We start from the raw sequence: 21,734 nt of genomic DNA on the forward strand, positions 1-21,734 counted from the left end.
ATCTTAATAGTGATATGTGTAAGGAAATGTTTTCAACCAACTAAATGGTAAATTTCACATAACCCACAATATATATTATGTAAGTAAACATTTAGAATCCACATGTAATATAATAGACAACCTATCCATCAAATATGACACAATATATACCTTGGGAAAATCCTCACAAGGGAAAGACTTAGCCTCTAAAAGAATCCATCACAATGTATTATTCAACAATATACAATTCCAATACAAAATTGGAATCCTTCAAATCCCTAGACACAACCAAGAAATCTATGTATACAAGAATGGATCCAAACATCTCATGACATGCTTCCAATATTCACAAATACAACATTTCGTAACCTATCTAACCTCAACAACTACATTTGTACTTTCTTTTTTAGAAACAATCTTTCACAAACCTATCAATTATATTAAATGAAGTCATGTGCTACTTAATCCCTTAACCCCACATCCAATATTGGGTACATTATTTCAATTATTTCCCCAATATTAGACAATAGCAAATAGTATCATAATATTCTAATACAACTCATCAAGAATGTTTCATGGAAATCTCTACATGTTTCAAATCCATCTAAGTGCAATATTTGCAAAATAAAGTAAAATATTACAATAACAAATATTATTATGCAATGCATACAATACACATTTTCTCAAAAGTACCCACTTTTATGCATTATATAAGGATTAATACTATTGCAACATGTAGAGCCTAATTAAACTCAAAGGTTAATTTTCTCACTTTCTTTGGTACAAAATCTCCCCATTTATTATCTATGGGGATTTAGGGGCATCACCTCCATGATAGGAGTCAAGGAGTAGTACCTCTTTGTGAGGTCCATGGACAATGCCCAAGGTGGTGTTTTGAGGTCTCACTCCCTGCACACTCCCAATCATGATATAGGACAAGGTTAAGGGGCAGTGATTTTGAGGCCAAAAAATGAGTTTACTATTACAAAAGGCATTGGGAGTTATTTTTTCTATCAAACAACTTATTGTAGCTATATTTATATGAAACTAAAGTATTGTATAAAATTCCTTAAGGTGAGGGATTTTTATGGTAAATAATCATTTAGTAGCTTCTTACAATGATGTTGAGTTGCTATTATAGATTGTAATCGGGTTGAAATCATTGGATAATAATATTGGACTTTCTATTTTGGTGGATGTAGCCTAGGGATTGGGTGAAACATGTTATATATTTGTTTCTTGTGTTCCCTTGTGCATGTTTTAAACATTTTTGATATTTGTTATATTTGCATCTAATTGTGATTTGTAGTTGTAATCCTAACAAATACATAGCAACACTGATACATTTGTTGTGCATTTATGCAAAAATTTCTAACAAGGAATCTTTGATACATGGTTCCTGTGTTTGTCATAATTTTGATGCCCTATTACATTGAGAGTTAACATTCCAATGGTTATGGAAACAATAAAGACCATATCAGCCAATGTCGTAAGTCTAACTACAACATAGCATTGTACCATTGAGATTCTTATGAGTTACAATAGTATAAGAAAATAAATCATTTAATGAAAGCATCAATAAATATCTATAAGGATACCTCAATGCATGAAATTTGTACCTAATGTAGGAGCATCTTGGGCTCTTAGGAAATATTGCATCAACCAAAAATATTTCCTTTATTCTGGTTCTAGACTATTGTTTATGGGACAACCCTTGTTGTCAGTGGTTGTTTCCTCTACAAAGTTAATTTCTTAACATAGACCTATTGTGGATCACTTCCCTATATTCATTTAATTTAATGGTAGTTTACACATTATTTCTTTCTAGCATATTGAGTGACATATGAAATTTTTCTTTGGAAAGCTTCATATGATTAAGTGGCATCCTGTGGCTTTAGGAAATATTCTTGAATCATGTGTGGACCTAACCTTATTCTCACATATGTTCTTTTCTTAGTTTTAAGGTCTCTGATGTCTCTTTGGGATGGGACCCATGTTTTGTGTTAGAATAAATGATTAATTTAATTACATTTATTAAGTTACCTTTACTCCCTTCTTAATATTTAACTTTATGCACAAATGTTACTATTTAATAATTAATATTTAATTATTTAATTTCATTTACCTATTAGGGTTTTCCTTATAGGTTTTATGATCTCCTTCTTTAAAGATTTATCTTTTCTATATTTTTTATTATTATTTTGTTTGATAATATAATCTTGCATATTTCATAGTCAAACACTTGCCTTCTCTTGTCTTTGCTTCTCTATGATAGGTTATTGCATGCAGGTGTTATACTGGATCTTTAGATATGTATTGCTCAAATGCTACATGGTATCAGAGCTGGATCTATTGTAGCTTGTTTGATTTTATTGAAGAAAACATGAACACAAGTTTGTTGGATCAGATCTAGCAATTCTTTAGTATTTATTGTGGAGATAGGGGGTTCTCTAAAATTTGGAGCATTTTGAGTCCAAATGGACATCACTGTTGGATTTAGAGTGCGTCAAAACCCCTGTTTCCATATAAGGCACTTCAATTTTGGATGTCCTTGATAGGAGGGGCAATTATTTTTTATTTTTAGGGCCTGTATGGCCTCTACATGTGTCTCGAAGAAAAAAAATCATGTCTTTAAAAAAAATTAAAAGTAACCTTTTTTTTTAAATTAAAAAATGCTTCCCTTTATAAAAAAAGGCATAACCCGCGACCCACGAGTTGGCCACCATTGTGCTGCTCACACAGTCCACATCAAGCTTGCGACCCTCTTTCACTCAGCCACCACCATTGTCGATGTTGCTTCACTCAAGCATCACCTCTGCTAGATCTCACTATCTACACACTATTGTTGAGCTACCATCCCTCTTTCGCTAGTTTGTGGTCATGTGGGGGTCGAGTGCTTAATCTTTTAACCCCAAAGCAAATTTATTTGGCATAATAGGGTGCCTATGGGTTTTTTGGGATATCTTCAGTATATAAAGGCTTTTTTGGGTGAATAAGATACCTTCAGAAAAGTTGATTCTAAGATAAATACATTAGTACTGGTTTTACTTTCTTTTTTGCATTCCAGGGGGCATAACTTGCTCAATTTTGTTCCATGTTTGATCTAGAAGAAGCATTTGAAAGGTCTCTTCAAGCTCTTTCAAGATTCTTTCTTCTTATTCATCATATTTTTTCAAAGGTACAATTAATCCTAATTTGAATTTTTTTTCTCTTCTCATTGTATAAACTTTCTTTCTAGTTATTGGGGCTTGATTTTTTACATTGTGGGAGGTTTTTTATATTCTTTTTTTGTCACTTCTATTAGTAAACCAGAAGTATATAAAAATAAATACCTTCTAAAATATATGACTGAGACCTCTTCTTGTATAGAACTTCTGACCCCTCATAACTATCACACATGAAAATCCATGATAACATGGCTTCTCCGGTCAAAGGGGTTGTGGTCTTGTTTAGACAGAGTGCAACCAATTTTGCAAAGGCCTTTTGAGGTGAGGTCATGCAAAAAATGAAAAATATGGATAAGGCAGTGGGTTGATTGCTTTACAAGTATTTGAGAGTATACAATTTCATCTTGATGTATGCAATACCCCTTTAGCTATGTGGACCATGCTTAATGACTTATTTGGTATAGTGAATGAGTACAAGACACTTTAGATTAAGGCAAAGCTTACCTCTCTTGTACCAAATTCTTTTCCTTCAATTGAGGACTTCTTAACGAAGTTCAAATAGTAGAAATCTTGATTACAAGATTGTGGGAAGATCAAGACTGACACTGAGTGCATTTACACGATTATTTCTAAGCTTTGTGGGAACTTTTAGATTTTTTCTTCTACCTTCCATTCCACCAGGGATGCTTTTGGTACTAGATTTACCATGCCATCCTTTAAGGTTTTTATGTGATCATTTGACTCAAGAGCAAGCTAAACTCTCTCAATTGGATTTTCTCATAGGCTCACAGACTCATGCATTGGTAGCTAGGACAACTTCTAGAAAGAAGGTGAAGAAACAAAAGTCACATCCTACAAAGTCTTAGATTCATTCTATAACTCCTCTCTCTTCAGGACCACCTCCTAATAAGGAAGATAAATCAAAGAAAGATAGACTAAAGTGTGATTATTATAATAAACCTAATCATGGTGAGTCACATTTCTATGAGAAGAAGTTAGATGGCATGCCAAACAAGTTTCAGATTTGACAGATCTCCTTTAGAAGAGAAACATTGATATTCCTTCTACTTCTCATGGATCTTCTTCTTCTTCATCATTTTAGTAAGATGGTAAAGACATAGGAAAGGGTCATGCATTATGTGCACTTAGTACTCCAAATTCTTCTAGGTGGTTATTAGATTCAAGTGCTTCATACCATATGGCATCTTCTCAAGATTTGTTCTCTTCTTTTGATGCTTCTCCTACTCCACACATTTTGATGGGGAATAACAATGATATGACTATATGTGGGAAAGTTTCTATAGGAATTGATGATGGTGCATTCCATGATTTACTATGCGTTCCATCTTTGTCCTCTAACCTTCTCTCTATCTATCATATTACTCACAATGAGACAAGGAAGACAGTTGAGTTGACACATGATTGAGTGCACATGAGAGATGGTGAGACAAATAATATTGTTGCTACATGGATTTCTGAACATTCTTCCTGTCTATACTCTTTCTCTCATTTTGGTCCACCATCTCTACCATTGAAGAATGACTTCCTCTCCATGAGGGCTAGTTAAGGTGAAGTTGGGTAACTTGAACTTATGTCTTGGCTTTTAGACTAGTGTTGTGACTTCTACACCTTCATCTCCTATTCAAATTTCATTTGTTGCATAAGATTTATCTTTAGCACTGCCTAACATTATAGCTACATTTATCGAGCCACTTAAGAGAATTTTTTGATGATATATCTGAGAACATTCTTCTCCTTTAAGATGACAGATTCAGTGCACCTATTATCTCACCTCCATTGGAGATTCTATTATAGGATCACATGCATTCTCTTTTCATCATTAGCTAGGACTATTAGCTTCATCTTACATTTAGGGGTTTTACCTTATTGTCCACTACCTTTGCTTCTCCTATATTAAACCCACATAGGTATGATCACTGACATAGGTGTTCTACCATTCTTGGTGTGTGTGTTGTGGGGGGGGGGTGTGGGTTGTGGAGTCTCAAGCCTCTATCTTGGGTGGTTTCATTTTTACTTATGGTTTTGAGAGAGTCTCTTGCAACATATCATTTGTACTTTTCTTTCTATCTCTTTTTGGAGTACCGTTTTCCCACTAGGTTTTCTCTATTTCTCCATTTCACAAAGATGTGGTTGTGATTGGATATGCCATCATGCATTATTATTGAGACTCAAGTTTGCTTTTAACATTGTAGTTTCCCTGTTTTTTCATGCATTGTTTATAGCTACATTTTTTCTCATCTAGGGGCGGGGGGGGGGGGGGGGGGGGGGGTGGGGGGTGAGTAAGGGATTAATTTTAATTATATTGATTAAATTACGTTTACTCTCTTCTTAAGATTACACTTTATGCATACGCATTACCATTTAATAAATAAGATTTAATTATTAAATGTCACTTACCTATTAGGGTTTTTCTTTTAGGTTTTACCATCTTCATATATAAGGATTGATCCTTTGTATATTTTTTGTTATCTTTTTTTTTTCTAATAATATAATCATGCATATTTTCAAAGCCAAACCCTTGCCTTCTATTGTCTTTGCTTCTTTGTGACAGGTTCTTGCATGCAGGTATTCTACTAGATATGTGGATTTGTATTGCTCAAATCTTACATTTTATAATAAATCATATGTTTTAGTTTTCTTATTTATCTTGATGGTTATAGATTTGATATCTAAGATCTAAGTAAGGTAGAGAGAAGATTGGATTTCATGACAAAAAGGCTTCTAATCTTTCTCATTGTAATGTTATTGTAATGGCTACAACTAGGTAGGCCATATATGTAGCACATTATAAGGATATTATCTCAAAAAATCTACATTTCAATATACTTTTGTGATTATTCTATCATATTTTTATTGTGCTTCTATAAGTAACTCTAATAGGGTGTTTGGAGAGTGATTCATTGAAACATTCCCCATCCTACCTTGTGTCAAGTGGTATGAGAGAGAATTTTTATTTCCTTATAAATTGTTGGGATTGTGGAGAATCCTAATTGGATTAGTTTTAAGGTGAAAGAATTGGTTTCATAACTATAACTTGTAGGCAATTACAAATCTTGCAAGAACTATTCTCAAAATTCAAGGTAGAGGAAATGAAAATTCTTCTCTTATGGAAATGCTAAGACAAATTGTAGAAAGACTTGAAGCTATTCAAATAGTCTAGATAACAAGGGTACATCTTGATGATGTTAGTGATGACAAAGAAGTGGTTGCACCTAATCCTAAACCTAAAGTTGAAGAATATGAAGAAATATTTTTGAGAGCTTTGATGAGAAAATTCCAAACCCTCTTTTGATCCTTCTAATTATTTTGAAAAACTTGATACGTATGCCTTGTTGGATTGGGATCTCTAAGATGGAGAAATACTTTTATTACAGAGTATTAGTAATGATAGGAAGGTCACGATAGCATCCACTAGATTGAGAGGACATGAATATCTTTGTTCGAAACATTTACCAGAGTGATATACAAAGGAGATGAAAGAAAAAGATCACTTGGGGTAAAATGGTTGGTAGGTTAAAAGAGAAATTTCTTCTTTTCGATAATCAAGTTAACTTCCTAAGATTAATGTAGAACCTTGCGTAGAAGTACATGACTCTCAATTTTTACACTAAATAATTCTACAATTTGGATATCAGATTTCAACATATTGATGATGAAGTTGAGAAGGTTTCTAGATACTTGAATGGGCTACAGACTTTAATTCGAGATTAAATAAATTTTGTAAAGATGGAAAGTGTGGCAGAAACATATCACTATTCCATAAGAGCTTAGGAAAAGTTAGCATCGCCATTAAGATACAATCACACTGAATAGCAACATCATCTAGCATCTATTAGCTATGATAGTAATCATCAAAATAATGCATATTCAATGAAATATCTCAATACACAAATAAACATGTGAAATCAATCAAAGTATCTCCCAAGTCAAAATAACCATAGAACAAAATGAAAATATGAGAGACACTAGAATTCCTAGGGATGTGTTGTGGTGCATAATAGATGAGTTGAATGTTCCAAAAGATTATAGATTCATTGTTTATAAGTTGTATGAGCAGGTCAGAGCCAAAATTATAATTAAGGAGGGCATGTTTGAAAGATTTGGGAGTGGCATTGGAGTCAAACAAGGGTGTCTTTTATCCCCCACTTTATTTGGTCTATACATTGATAAATTGAAGATTGATTAAACAAGGCTAATGGAAAATACACACATTTGGCAAGTTATGTGGTGAGACTACTTTTGTATTTAGATGACCTTATTCTTATTGCAAATTTAAGGTTTGAGAGAACATCTAGAAATTTTGGAGCTCTTTTGCTAGGAAGTGCAAATGCAACTAAACACCACCAAGACCAAATTCAGGATCCTTTCTTTGAAAAAGAAAAAATAACATATTACATTTATCTTTGAAGACAACTCTTTGGAGATTGTGGATGACTACAAATATCTAGAAATTTATTTTCGATATAGACTCAGTTGGGAGACTTGTAGATTAAAAAAATATAGGGTGATGTAAAGCCTCATCCCTTCTCTAGAATAGGTGCAAGAAGATTGAGTTATGAGATGGGAAAAATAAGAATACCATATTTGGTCTATTAGTGGTACCAATTGCTCTTTATAGGTGTGAATTTTGAGAGAGTAATGTGTTAAATCATAAATGATAACAAATAGAAAGGATTCAAAAGCATCCAATCACTAACAACCTTGTGTTAATGTAATAGCATCAGTCGAAATGGGACTTCATCAGATCATACTATATATGAAATATATAAATGTTAAATTGTATAAAGATATATTCATGTGTGTGTGTGTGTGTGTGTGTGTGTGTGTGTGTGTGTGTGTGTGTGTGTGTGTGTGTGTGTGTGTGTGTGTGTGTGTGTGTGTGTGTGTGTGTGTGTGTGTGTGTGTGTGTGTGTGTGTATGTATATGTATATGTATATGTATATGTATGTATATGTATGTATGTATGTATGTATATATATATATATATATATATATATATATATATATATATATATATATATATATATATATATATATATATATATATATATATATATATATATATATATATATATATATATATATATATATATATATATATATATATATATATATATATATATATACAATGAAAATTAAATTAAGTATGATCTGACCAAGTATCCTTATTATAAACCGATGTCTTAACTAAATCTTAGAATGATAATGGTAATATAGACCATTGATCATGTCATGTAGGGACATGACCCTATGTGGAAATAGCCACGTAGAGTCATGTCTCTATCTGACATAACCACTTCAAAAGATATATAAGCTCTTATTGCCGAGGAGAAATGACAATCAATAACATCAGCCACTCCTAAGCATCTTCTACAGTTTGGATCATATACTCCATAGTAATATTACATTGCTAAGCTCGCTACTGATTATATTAAGTCTACTCCAAGCAAAGTTTGCCGATATTAATTATGATTTAAAGTGCAATCTGATTTAATATTACTAATTGTAGTCATTATCAAAACATATAGATATTATTTTGATTTGTATTACGTAATTACAAATTAATGAAATATATTAGGAATTTGTAAATTCTCCCTATCAGTGATCCTATTCAATTTTACATGGTATCAAAGCCATACGAATAGAGAAATTCAATATCCTAATTGTTAAATATCAAATTCTAAATATCTTCAACTCAAAATGATGAATCACATAAGATTAGAGGATAGACTTGAAGGGGCTTCAAACTTTGCCTCATGGAAGATTCAAGTAATGATTATTTTACAAGAGATGGAATTAGAAGAATATATAGAGTCAAATAAACCAGTACCAGAAAATGATCCAGACAAGACAACATGGAAAAGACACACCAATAAAGCCATGAAGATTGTCATAGATTTTTGTAAAGGATCACATTCTTCCTTCTATATTGTGTCTTAAGACAACTTTTGAGACGTTTTCAAAAATTCAGAATAATTTCAAAATTAATAACACTAGTAGATTTCTAACATTAAAACAAGATCTACTATACATTAAAGTGAACAATGGAGAATCTATAACATTTTATTTCTTAAGAATTTTAGAGTTGAAATATCAACTTGTGACTATTGGAAATCAAGTAGATGATAAAGAACTTAGCATTATAGCTCTAAAAGGACTACCACTATCTTGGGAAACATTTATTCATGGTCTAAGTTCTTGACCTGATCTTCCTAAGTTTGAACTACTTAAGAGAAAATGTACTCAAGAAGAGTCAATAATAGTTTCTAGAAGAACCAGTTTAAATCAAGAGCGAGACATTCAAGCTCTTCAAGACAATATCAACAATAAAGAAAAGAAAGGTAAATTCAAATGAAATAGAAAGTAATTCAAAAAATCATACAAGAAATGAGATTGGTCAAAAGTACAATGCTTCAAATGTGACAAATTTGGTCAGACTCATAACTTTTGCCCTAAACGAAAGAAAATTCAAGAAGCTCTAGCATAAATTAAAGATGAAAAAGATGAAAACTTTGCATTCTATCTAGCACTCTCAAGTGAATTAAACTCCAACAAAAGCACTTGGATTATTGGCAATGGAGCATCACATCATATCATGGGCTTTAGAGATAAATTTGAAAGCTTTGAAGGATACTCTTTTAAAGAAGTAACCACTAGAGACAATTCTACACACTGAATAAAAGGCATTGGATCATGTTCAATTCAACTAAATTCAAGTATTACTCTTCAACTTAATTTCTTTTAATTTGTACTTGGCATAAAAAGAAATTCGGTCTCTATCTCTGATCTTGTTGATCAAGGATATTGAATCACATTTCAACAAGACAAAGTACTATCTTGGCTAAAGAGTTCAAATATCAAGAAAGCCATATCCATTGGATTTGGAGATGGACGTTTATATAAAATTTGTAACCAACAAAATTTAGCTCTAAATCTTTTAGTATCAAACACAATTGAAATATGGCATAGAAGACTATGCCACCTTCATTTTCGTACCTTATCAACTATAGGAAAAATTGTAACTAGGTTATCTAGTCTTAAACTTGACCATTTAGGCATTTGCAAAGGATGCACCCTAGGTAAAAACACAAAAGGTTCCTTTCCCAAAAGTGAACACAAATCTAATTCTATACTTGAACTTATTCATACTGATCTTTCTGGTCCTATGTATGTACCTTCCCTAAATGGATGTCTCTACTATGTGATCTTCATAAATGATTTTTCTAGGAGAACTTGGATTTACTTAAGCAAAAATAATCTTTCAAAGTATTTATCCAAATTCAAATAATTCAAAACCCTAGTTGAAACTAGTTTGGACAAAAAATCAAAACTCTAAGATCAAATAATGGAGGTGAATGCATTTTAGAAAATTTTAAAGACTTTTGCATTTCTATTGGGATTAAGAGGGAGTTTTTTGTACCATATAATCCTCAACAAAATGGAGTTGTAGAATGGAAAAATAGATCCATTATTGAATCAACCAAAGCTATGATGCCTGATCAAAATCTTCATACCTCTTTTTGGGCTAAAGCTTCCAATATTGCACTTTATATACAAAATAGATGTCCTCACTCAATACTGGAAAATACAACTCCTGAAGATGTATTTTTAGGCATCAAACTATTGAAAAGAGATTGTTTTGAAGTGTAGAACTTGCAATGGAAATATCATCATCTTGCTAATGATGTCAAACTTGCTACTTGTTGGTGAGATAATTTCTTTTTGGTTTGAATGCTATCATGTGGTTGATTGATGAAGATGATTTGAAAAGAGGAGATAATAAGAGAACATAGAGAAAGGTTGAGTTAATTAGTGTATAAAAGGAGCACTAAGACCAAGTAAGACATTGATACTATAATGTAATGTTTATCTACTTAAAATCTATAATTAAAGATTACTCAAGCAAAGAATAGAAGAAGATCAAGTACGAAAAGTGTTTGCCAAGCCTTGTCTAGAAATCAGTACAACTCGAGCATAAATCAATAGAAGTCGAGTGAAAATCAATAGGTGCTAAACAAAGAAGAAAAATAGTGCAAGCCAAGTGAAATTTAGTATATGCAGAGTAAAGTTTAGTTGGTGTTGAGCATCAATAAACTTTAGTATTTGTCGAGTGAATTAGTGTTGGTCAAGTGACAGAACAATATAGATGTCGAGTAAAAATAATAGTGTTAAATCAAAGATTTGACAAATCTAGGATGACTAATTTGATTTCTTGAATTATGTGAAGCATATGGAAGATGACTATGATGAGCTGGTGGCACAGAATTCAAGGTAAACCATTTTGAGGTGAATTCAAGGAATATTGTAGATGAAGTTTTTAGAGGAACTCAAATGGAAAAGTGGGTAGATTCATTGAATCCTACCTAGCCCTAAAATGGACAATTGTGGTTAAACGACAGAAGATCTAAATTCTTTATTTATAGAGATAGTTAGCTAGAAGTAAAGGTTTTCATGTGCAAGAACCTAAGGAAGACAAGAAGTCTAGGGTATTGCTTCATCTAGTGGCCGAACATAAGAGACTGCAGTTGGCATACAAAGCAAGAAGGTTTAAGGGGATGAATGCTTGAAGGGTGAACAAGCTATCAGAGCTAAAGAGTATGAATGCCAAGTAGAATGGATGACTGAATCAAAGATCTGTAATGTGCAAGTGAGTTGTGAGTTTATATTAGATCAAGTCCTACTGTTGCTTTCTAACAATTGTACCCGTGTGTATAAAATCCTTTGGGTTAAGGTTGACCTAATAGTCATTTATAAATCCTCTAACCAGGTGACATTCTAATGGAATGTTCTAAAGTCCCCTAACAAGGCTCACTCCTAATAGGGTGATTGAAATCCTTTAACTAGGTCACATTTAACAATGTGTATTGTAACCTTTAACAGGGTTGGTCTTTCACAAGGCATCAGTTTAGAAGAAATCGGGTAGCATATTTCTAGTGTTTTTTCCAAAATTAGGTTTCCATGTAAAATCCTTGTGTCAAATTATGTGCATGTGCTTATGGTATTTCATGTTTATATTTCTACAAATTTATTTTGTCCTACGACAATAACCTACTAAGTTAAGGTATTGTATGATCTAATGGATGCATGCTTGTTAAGATTTTATGGATATGGATCTGTTAAGCATTGAAAAGTTTTATTTGTACATTTGGACCTTGGATAACTAATTCACCCCCCTCTTAGTTATTCTAAAGAATTCCAACACAAACAAGACTTAAGTCACCTAAGAATATTTGGGTGTCCTATTTATATTCATATTCCTAAAGAAAAAAGAACCAAACTAGGACCATTTAGAAAGAAGGGCATATTCATTGGATATAGTGAGTCAACCAAAGGTTACAGGATCTATGTTCTCGGGCAAAGAACCATTGAAATTAGTAGAGATGTAAAATTTGAAGAAGACATTGCCTTTAATCTTTCCAAGAACATTGATGAATCATGCCCAGAACCCACTACTAAACTAGATGAGACTCAATTAGTAGAGAATGAGAGGGAGAATGACATTGATCATATTATACCTTCCATTTCAAATTCAAAGAACACTAAAAACCCTAATAATAAAAAGAGACCACTTTGGGCTAGAAAAATGATATAAGAAAATTGTATAGAACTAGATGATGTAATCAGAGAAAATAAAAGAACAAGGAATCATTCATGCAATATAGCACTACTCTCAGAACTCATCAAATCAGAACCTATAAATGTTGAAGAAGCATTAACATGCAAACCTTGAAAAGAAGCAATGATTGAAGAATATTAGTCAATACTAAAAAATGATGTGTGGGGTGTTGTACCTAGACCCAAAGATAAATCAATTGTCTCTTCTATATGACTATTTAAAATCAAGCATGCACCTGATGGTAGCATACAAAAATACAAATCTAGATTTGTAGCTTGTGGATTCTCGCAAAAGAAAGGAATAGATTATGAAGAAATATTTTCTCTAGTCACCCGTTACACTTCTGCCAGAACCATCATAGCCATTGCAACATCCAAAGGTTGGAAGATATATCAAATGGATGTTAAAACTGCATTTCTCAATGGTGAAATTGAAGAAAACGTATACATTGAACAAAACAACCTAAAGGATTCATCACTCATGAAAAAAATTCTTATGTGTGTAAACCAAAGAAAGCACTATATGGTCTAAAACAAGATCCCAAGGCGTGGTATGAAAGGATAAACAACTATCTCTCAAAAGTAAGATATTCCAAAAATGAAGCTAATCCTAACATATATTTTAAACTTGTTAAAGATGATATGACTATTCTAATTCTATATGTTGATGATTTACTAATAACACATGAAGAATATCTTATAAAAAAATGCAAATAGGAACTAGCAACATAATTCGACATGAAGGATTTAGGGCTTCTTCATTATTTTCTAGTTCTAGAAGTTTGGAAAAAGAAGAACTACATTCTTTTAAATCAAGGAAAGTACATAGTTGATATTCTAACTAATTTTGGAATGATGGATTGTAAACCCTTAAATACTCCTATGGAAGAAAATCTACATAAGCTAAAGGATGGCATATTTGAATATGAGCCTACTGATCCCACCTACTACAAGCAAGTTATTGGGTCACTGATGTACTTGGTAAACACTCATCTCGACATCTGCTACACAACTAATGCCTTAAGTCAATTAATGTGTGAACCAAAGAAGATACACCTCATGATAACCAAGCACATTCTATGATACCTATGTGGTATAATTGATATGGGCCTTAAATATGATCAAGTTGAAATTAATCTTTATGGATTCTCAGACTTTGATTGGGTTGGCAACTCTATTGATCAAAAGAGTACTACTAGATTTTGTTTTAGCCTTGATTCAGTTACGATCTCTTGGTTTAGCAGAAAATAACCATCAATCACCTTAAGTTCCACTGAAGCGAAATATATAGCCTCTTCCATGGGAGCCAAAGTAGTATGGTTAAGGAAACTGTTAGTTGGATTGTTCAAGTAACCTTTGAAGCTCACTATCATTTATTGTGATAATAAAAGTTGTATCAAGCTTTCAAAAAATCCAGTCTTTCATAATCGATCTAAGAATATTGAAATACCTTATCATTATATTAGAGATATGGTAGACTGAGATGTCATTAAACTTGAGTACATAAGTACAAATGAGCAGACAACTAATGTCCTTACCAAACCTCTTGCCAAACTCAAATTGGAGTATTTTAGAGGAAAATTTGGTATGATTAAATTGTAATTATATATATTGAAATCTATTTCAATTTTATATGTTGTTGTTTTGGATATCCGAAAGTCATTGATAACTAATGTATTGTGATTATACTATATTTAGTTGTTGTCTTGGAGTGCTGGAGATCATAATACTTGTCATGATAGAGTTCATGACATTGTGTTTACAGTTATTTGATGAGTCACTATTTTAGAGTATTAAAGTCAGATAATCTGTTCTTTTGGTATATATGATTGAAATTGATACCAATTTGTATTTCAAGAATACATGGAAATTTTGATGTCCCACTTCTCTCTCGCTAAAAGGGAGTGTTAATGTAATATCATCAGTTGAATTGGGACTTCATCAGATCATACTATATATATGTAATGCATATATGTTAAATTGTATAAAGACACACACACACACACACACACACACACACACACACACACACACACACACACACACACACACACACACAATTACAATAAGATGAAAATTAAATTAAGTATGATATGATTGGGTATCCTTATTATAAACTGATGTCTTAACTAAATCTTAGAATGGTAATGGTAGTATAGACCAAATTGATCATGTCTTGTAGGGACACGACCCTACGTGGCTAGTCATGTCTCTATGTGACATGACCACTTCAAAAGATATATATGCTCTTATTGCCGAGAAGAAACGACAATTAATAACATCGACCATTCCTAAGTATCTTTTGTAGTTTGGATCATATACTCCAGAGTAATATTACATTGCTAAGTTCGCTATTGATTATATCAAGTCTGCTCCAAGCAAAGTTTGTTGATATTAATTTTGATTTAAAGTACAATCTGATCTAATATTTGACTACAAATTTATGAAACATATTGTTATTAGGAATTTGTAAATTCTCTCTATTAGTGATCCTGTTCACTTTTACACCTTGAGGTCAAGCCAATGGTCCCTTACAAAATCCTCTTAGTGGAAGTTGGTATGTTTCCAATTGAGGCTTAATGATCATTGACTTGCTAAGCTACTTAAAAAATGTTGGAAATATGGATAAGCATTAATTACTAACCAAAGATGGTTGTTGAAAAAGAGCTAAAACGTAGGATAAAAACATGAAAGAAACAAAATAACATGTGGATGGACAAATAAAACTTAACTCTTTGTAAGTGCCTAAACATTAACAAGGAGACAAAAAAGTGGGTGTTAGAAAAATTGAAGATTGTCACATGGACAAAACAACTAGGTACAATTAGGTAGGAAAATACAATTTATATTAAAGAATTTAATCCTATGTGAAAACATGATGATAATGACTATTTAAAATTCACAATCAAAAGAAAGGCCAAAAGTCTAATTAATTGAAGACCAACTTTCATCATTTGAAATGCAAAATTGGTAACAAAGAATATCTAAAGAAACACGAGAAGAAAAACATGCAAAACATGCAAATTTTACAATCAAATAACATGATATAATAAGTTTTTTACTACAAAAGTAGAATAAAAAGTCATTTTTTCTTTTAACATAGATTAATTTGTTATCTCATGGTCCCTTAGATAGTAATGGCTATCCAACAAAGTGAAATTTAAAATATATAAGAAAAGTTTGAAGAACATATTGCACCCCGAATAAAATATAATTTTCGTTTGCTGTTCAGCCGTTGGACTGCTGGTCTCATATACGTTAAAATTCCTTCATCATTCAACAAGTAGTCCTCTTCCCTATTACTTTTTCTTTCAATTGCGAGCTTCTCTAGGTACCATTCAGCTGATTGTTTTGAATCCACCAGCACGCGACTTGTGATGGACTCCACGTTCTTGCTGACAGCGTTACTCAGCATTTTTACGGTTACTTCCGCTAGCAATGGGAGCAGATGGATAAAGGATACAAATTCTACTAATACTCGTATAGATCTCGGAGGGAAGGGAACAGAAAAAGGCTTCGATTATTTTGTGTTCGCTCTGGAGTGGCCTGGCACCATTTGCAGAAATACCCACCATTGTTGCTCTACGAATGCTTGTTGCCACGGGTGATTTCTAATTTCAGCATTGCATTCATGCCTTAAATTGTGCAACGATTATATACATTTAAAAAAATTAATTGATCAACTTTTGCTTTCAAACTTCCCGTGCTACTTCCACCGCCTGATTATAATGTACTGCAAACTGCCCTTTTTCTATGGGGGTGACACTCCAGTAAGTATCACTGAATGCTTTCATTTCAAGTTGTCCAGTTATCGGTTTTAACGATTTCGTAACAGGCTTGTGTATATTATGCTCAAAATTTAGATCCTTCCTTTAGGCATCAGATAGGAGCTTTATAACTGCCCATAAACAATATGACCATCTATTATATATATTTTGAATTGCCTGGCGAGGCTCAGGGTTCAAATGCCATCCTCCATTGAAAGCTCGACTATAAAGAAAGCCTCCTAAACAGTTTGATTTTTAGCTGGCAGGGCCTGATGGTGCAGGTGTGTGTCCATAATTGGTATTGTGCTTTCGAATCCCAAGAGCGTCAGGGTACTTGTACCTTGTTTGTACAATATAGAAGGCGAACTGGATAAATATAGATTTCCACGGCTTCACATATTAAGTTGGTTAGTGTCCGAACTTGGAGTGACCCTCGAAAATTATCTTTACCTTTGCCTTTTTATTTGTCTGTCCGGGTTCAGAAACCTGTCCAAAGTAAGAGCACTAGAGACGCTTTCGACTTCGGGTTCCCACTTCTCCAAATGATCTCCTGCAGCTTCATGAACATTGGAAGATTATGGAAATCGCACAAAGTCACTGGAAGAATCACCCCTACAAACAGTAATGGCTCAACAATTCGTTGCCTTCGACCTAATTGCAGAAGGAATTACCAAATTTTTATTAACCTTAAAAGGTTAAAAGCCCTTTGATCTGCCGTAGAGGGTCTGTTAGAGTGTTCAATTTGATTGAGCTTTGACACAAATTTGGTGGGATATTGTTCATTGAGGGTTTTGCGCATATAAAATATATCAATGCCAGCTGAAATGCCCGATACCGTTTATATTTTGTTCAATAGATACGTATCCTGTTTCGTTAGGTGGCCAAATGTAGAATCCCACTTATTCCTATAGTTATTGCACTAGTGGAATCATCAAGTTGTACAGATGGTAAGCAGAATGCTTTCACTTTGCATACACCAATAGAGATTTCGCTGTCTCTGGTTGGGTGTCAACACTTGAATGTTTGGGGCATCTGTATCCGACGAGTTGCTTTATACATACAGACACGATATAATCTATCTGAAGAAATGTCCAATATAGATATGCTGTATTTAATAAATATACTCCCCAGCTCTTAAAGTGGACGGATGTGGAATAGTGTGTACCACCTTGATTAAACCTTAAATATCACGTCAGATCTATTTTTGCATTGTATTGAATTATTTAATGATTTATCCAAAGTAACGAGAATCAGAATCGGATCAGAATTGGCAAGGCCGAATCGAATCATGAATTTGCCATGAATCCCCCATGAATCAGCTATGAATCGGTAAATTTGAAAAAACCCTTTAAATTTAGAGATTTTAACAATTTAAAACTTATTTCATGCACCCTTTATTTAATATAACTTAAACACACTATAGCATCATCAAATAGAAGTTAAAATTTAACATACATAAACATGAAACATAAAATCCATCACATACATAACTATGTTACATGTAAAATGTAAATTGTAGGCTAGCTGAAGTAAATAGAAATCATATGATCATAATGATTCAAATCATAGAATGTATGTAAGATGAAGATCCATAAGACATCAAATCATAAACGTATATAAGAATCTAAGATGAAGATCCATGAAATGTATGTCTAACAGTATCAATATCTGTAAACAAAATGAAAAAACAAGCCTCCAGCTCAAGCCTCATCATCATCCTCAAACTCGGTCGCAGCCTTAGCCTCAACCTCTAAGTATCCAGTTTGCCTACTAGAAAGGTGTCTAAGGTAGGTCCTAGAGGACTACCGAGCCATATCCTCTGCATGTAAGATGGGCTCACGAACAACATCGCTACAACTTGTGTTTGTGCATGCACATGTGCGTCTACCAGTGCCTGAACGTGCTCTAGCCGCCTCCTCTGCCATGGCCACAGCCTCAGCCTCTATATCCACCTGGTCAACCCACTCATGGTCATCCTCAGTGAAGACTGGATCCACAACCTTTGTGAGCCACTCTGATTTTGGATCAATCTCCTCCAGAATGATCGGAGTGGAGTCAATGCCCAAAATCTATCTGATCCTAAGACGAAGGTTGTAATGAACAAAAACAAGATCATTCAACCTCTTCAAAGTTAACCTGTTTCTCCTCTTCGAGTGGATGTGCTCGAACATGGACCAACTGTGCTCACATCCAGAAGCGTTGCTTGGCTAACTTAGAATACAGATGACAATTTTTTGTAGTTTTGGGGTTGAGGGCCCAAACATTTGCCACCATCTATCTGAAATAAGGGAAAACAAAAACAATCAGTCTCATTTACAAATTTAAAATTACATAATCAACAATTAAAATTTAAAATGCACAACTTATAAGTCATAAACTTTAGATTCATGAATATATTATTTAATTTTTACCTAGCTGTATTGTTGTCCGAGCATCTATGGCCATCTTGTCAGATAAAATTGGCCCTTCTTTATTATTGAACTTGTCGAGCTCAATGATTGCAACTGCGCTATCCTCATCACTACTCAACCTTTGGATCACTATATATAAGCTGTGAGAACCTCCTCATCCACTTTGAAGTTAGGACGGAAACGAAATGCTGGATTCAAAAAGTAAGTTGCTGCATGGATGGGTCGATGGAGCTGATTCTGTCATCTCCTATCAATGATATCCCAAATAGGGCCATACTTCTCCTGCACTCCTGCATACTGGGCTCTAATGGTCTCTTTGGCCCTATCCATGCCCTCATATATGTAGCTCATAGAGAGCTTCTCCCAATCAGTAGTTCTAGGAGAGATACAAGGGGCTAAGTGACCTGCATATAAAGTAAAACGAAAATTTGAGTCAAAACTTACACATAAAATAATATAACTTAAAGTAAAACTAAATCATTAAACAATTAAATATTAAATATTAAATACTAAATAGTAAACTGTAAAATACTGAATGTTAAATTGCAATAAATTTACCTTAAGGATTTCTTTAGTAGGTTTCCAAAATCCATCACCATCAAATATGCAATTCACCACATCTACCCCTGTAGTGGTCGTAGCATAGGAAGATGAAATCCACTCCTGCCCAACAAACATGCTCGTCAAATCGTCCCTTGATGTCAACAAGGACTGCAGTGTGATGAAATTCAAGGCAAACATCGTGATGCCTGGACGAGCTAACTCCTTGCCTCTTGTGTACTTCCTCATTGTGCTAAGGATAAATGAATGATTACAAATAAACTTGCATATATATTTTGCCCTTTCGACACATGACTTGACCCACTCAAGCTTGCCAATTTCCTCCAACATAAGGTCAATGCAGTGTGCCGCACAAGGGGACCAAAATATGGAGGGGTGCCTCTCCATCAAAAGTTTACCTACAACAATTTTAAGTTAAGTAGAAATTCGAACATGTTAGAACTTAGGAAACTTAAAATTAGGAAAAGTTCAAAATCCAAATAAATTTATTTTCAAAATTTGAAAAGTTAAAAGTTTACTTGCAGTGACATAACTTGCTGCATTATCCATCACCGCCTGAACGATATGTTGTTCTCCCACCTTTGCTATGACTTCCTCAATAACCTTACATAAGTATGTGGGGTTTTTTATATGAGCAGAAGCATCAATGGATTTGAGAAACATGTATATCCTACAAAACAATGAATTATAATGGATCATCAACAAATTAGCAATCAACAAATCAAAATTTGAAATATAATATATTCAATCACGATTCACAATTATGTATGTAGGAAAGTAGAATGATCAATCACCTCCATAGGATACAAGAGAATTGAGGAGTGTTCTATTCCTCCTATCTGTCCAACCATCAGTCATGATGGTGCAACCCTTTTCGATCCACTCTTTTCGGTTTTCCTCAAGCTCAACCTTCATATCCTCTACCATATCATCCGAGGTATCCACTCAACTCAGCCTTAGTTGGGGCTTTAAACCTCGAACCACAAATAGCAACTGCATCTATCATGTTTTGCCAATAGGGAGCCCTATCACAAATAGATAGTGATTAGAAATTTAGATGTCAAATCATTATGTAAGCTTGTAAAGCGAATCTATGATTAATCAATGAATCATAAAACTAGTAGATATAATTAAAGTTTTACTTTTAAGTTTAACCTTAAAGAAAATAAAGAAAAAAGAATCAATTACTTGGCTGCAACAAATGGGATGTTGCAAAAGTACCAAAATTTGCAAATATCTTTTTTGGCAGCATCATGAATCTTTTTGTTCAAACTCATGCCCTCAAGTGTGGGTTTTGAGCCAGGAGTAGTGCGGGGCACAAAGTAATTATTCATTCTATTTTTTCGCACTTTAGGCCACAATAGGTTGGAGTTGGACCTAGTCTCAGTATAAGACTGACTAGCACTAGCACTCACATGAGCACTAGAACTAGGACAAAAAAGAGGCTTGGAAGAACCCTCTCTAACACAACCTACGGATGCGGAAGCAGATGCAGATGCAAATGTGGCTACGGGAGCATGGGAGCCAATAGCCCTTAACCCTTCAAGTTGCATTTTCTTATTCAATTTCTCTTGTTCATATTTTTCTAATGCCACTAAACAAGTACATTTTGCCTCAGCAGTTTGTTTAGTGCAAATTGTAATATCATGTCCAGGTATAGCAGCAATGTGGTATTTTAATCTATAAATATCTCCAGAATTTATTTCTTTACAAAACATACATTTTGTTTGAAATTTGTTTTTTCCAGGAAACTCTTCGTTATATTTCCAATATTCATCTTTTTTACCCATTGCGGAAAATGAAAGCAAAGGGCTGCTGCAATAAGAAAATTCATGTAAAATATCAATGTTTGAAACTAATAAACAAAAGCTACAAAACAACAAACTCTAGTTTGCAATTTAGTAAAATTAAAAAACATTCAAGATTTGCAAATGAAAACTAAAAAAATTTAACAAAAAATGCATAATACACTAACATGCAAAAAAAAAATCAGCACTTACCTCTTGCAAATGAGTTGAGGAGTGTTGATATTGACTCCTTAATGCTCCCAATGCAATTTATAGCCTCCTCAGATGGACTTCTGATCTCTTTGGTGCTCTTCCTTCTTGCTAGTTGGAAACCTGTGGTTTTTCTTTTCTCTTTTTCTCTCACTTTTCCTCTCTTCTACTCATGCTTAACAATTAGAAGACCCTTTAGGGTTAAAACAAAGAGGA

The 21,734-nt window shown here is 33.5% G+C and overlaps 2 protein-coding genes across 3 annotated transcripts in view; one reads left to right on the forward strand and one right to left on the reverse strand.

The window, feature by feature from the left end:
* The first annotated feature begins 16,072 nt into the window (after window positions 1–16,072).
* Window positions 16,073–21,734, forward strand: part of RNS2 (ribonuclease 2) — a 112,586-nt gene continuing 106,924 nt past the window's right edge. The window contains exon 1 of the mRNA XM_089806256.1: window positions 16,073–16,386. Within this exon, the coding sequence (XP_089662382.1) occupies window positions 16,160–16,386 (227 nt within the window). The 5' untranslated portion in view covers window positions 16,073–16,159. The remainder of the gene's footprint in view (window positions 16,387–21,734) is intronic.
* On the reverse strand, window positions 18,075–20,367 carry LOC149535386 (uncharacterized). Of its 2 annotated transcripts, XR_016357629.1 has the most exons (3): window positions 19,519–20,367; window positions 18,961–19,364; window positions 18,075–18,827 (listed from the first exon to the last, which is right to left on the reverse strand). XR_016357629.1 is itself a non-coding variant. In XM_089806254.1 (2 exons), exons 1-2 carry the CDS (start codon window positions 19,906–19,908, stop codon window positions 19,356–19,358), a joined length of 399 nt encoding a protein of 132 aa, XP_089662380.1. In that variant the 5' UTR covers window positions 19,909–20,367; the 3' UTR covers window positions 18,075–19,355. The 2 variants fall into 2 exon arrangements, 1 of the variants encoding a protein (XP_089662380.1); XM_089806254.1 differs by having other exon boundaries at window positions 18,075–19,364.

Source organism: Cupressus sempervirens, chromosome 10 (assembly GCF_028749045.1).
Source record: "Cupressus sempervirens isolate cs-2001-9-10 chromosome 10, ASM2874904v1, whole genome shotgun sequence".
NCBI lineage: Eukaryota > Viridiplantae > Streptophyta > Pinopsida > Cupressales > Cupressaceae > Cupressus > Cupressus sempervirens.

Bases quoted from the DNA above. Each gene is read 5' to 3' on its own strand.
- LOC149535386 (XM_089806254.1), bottom strand. From the start codon at position 19,908: ATGGAGAGGCACCCCTCCATATTTTGGTCCCCTTGTGCGGCACACTGC.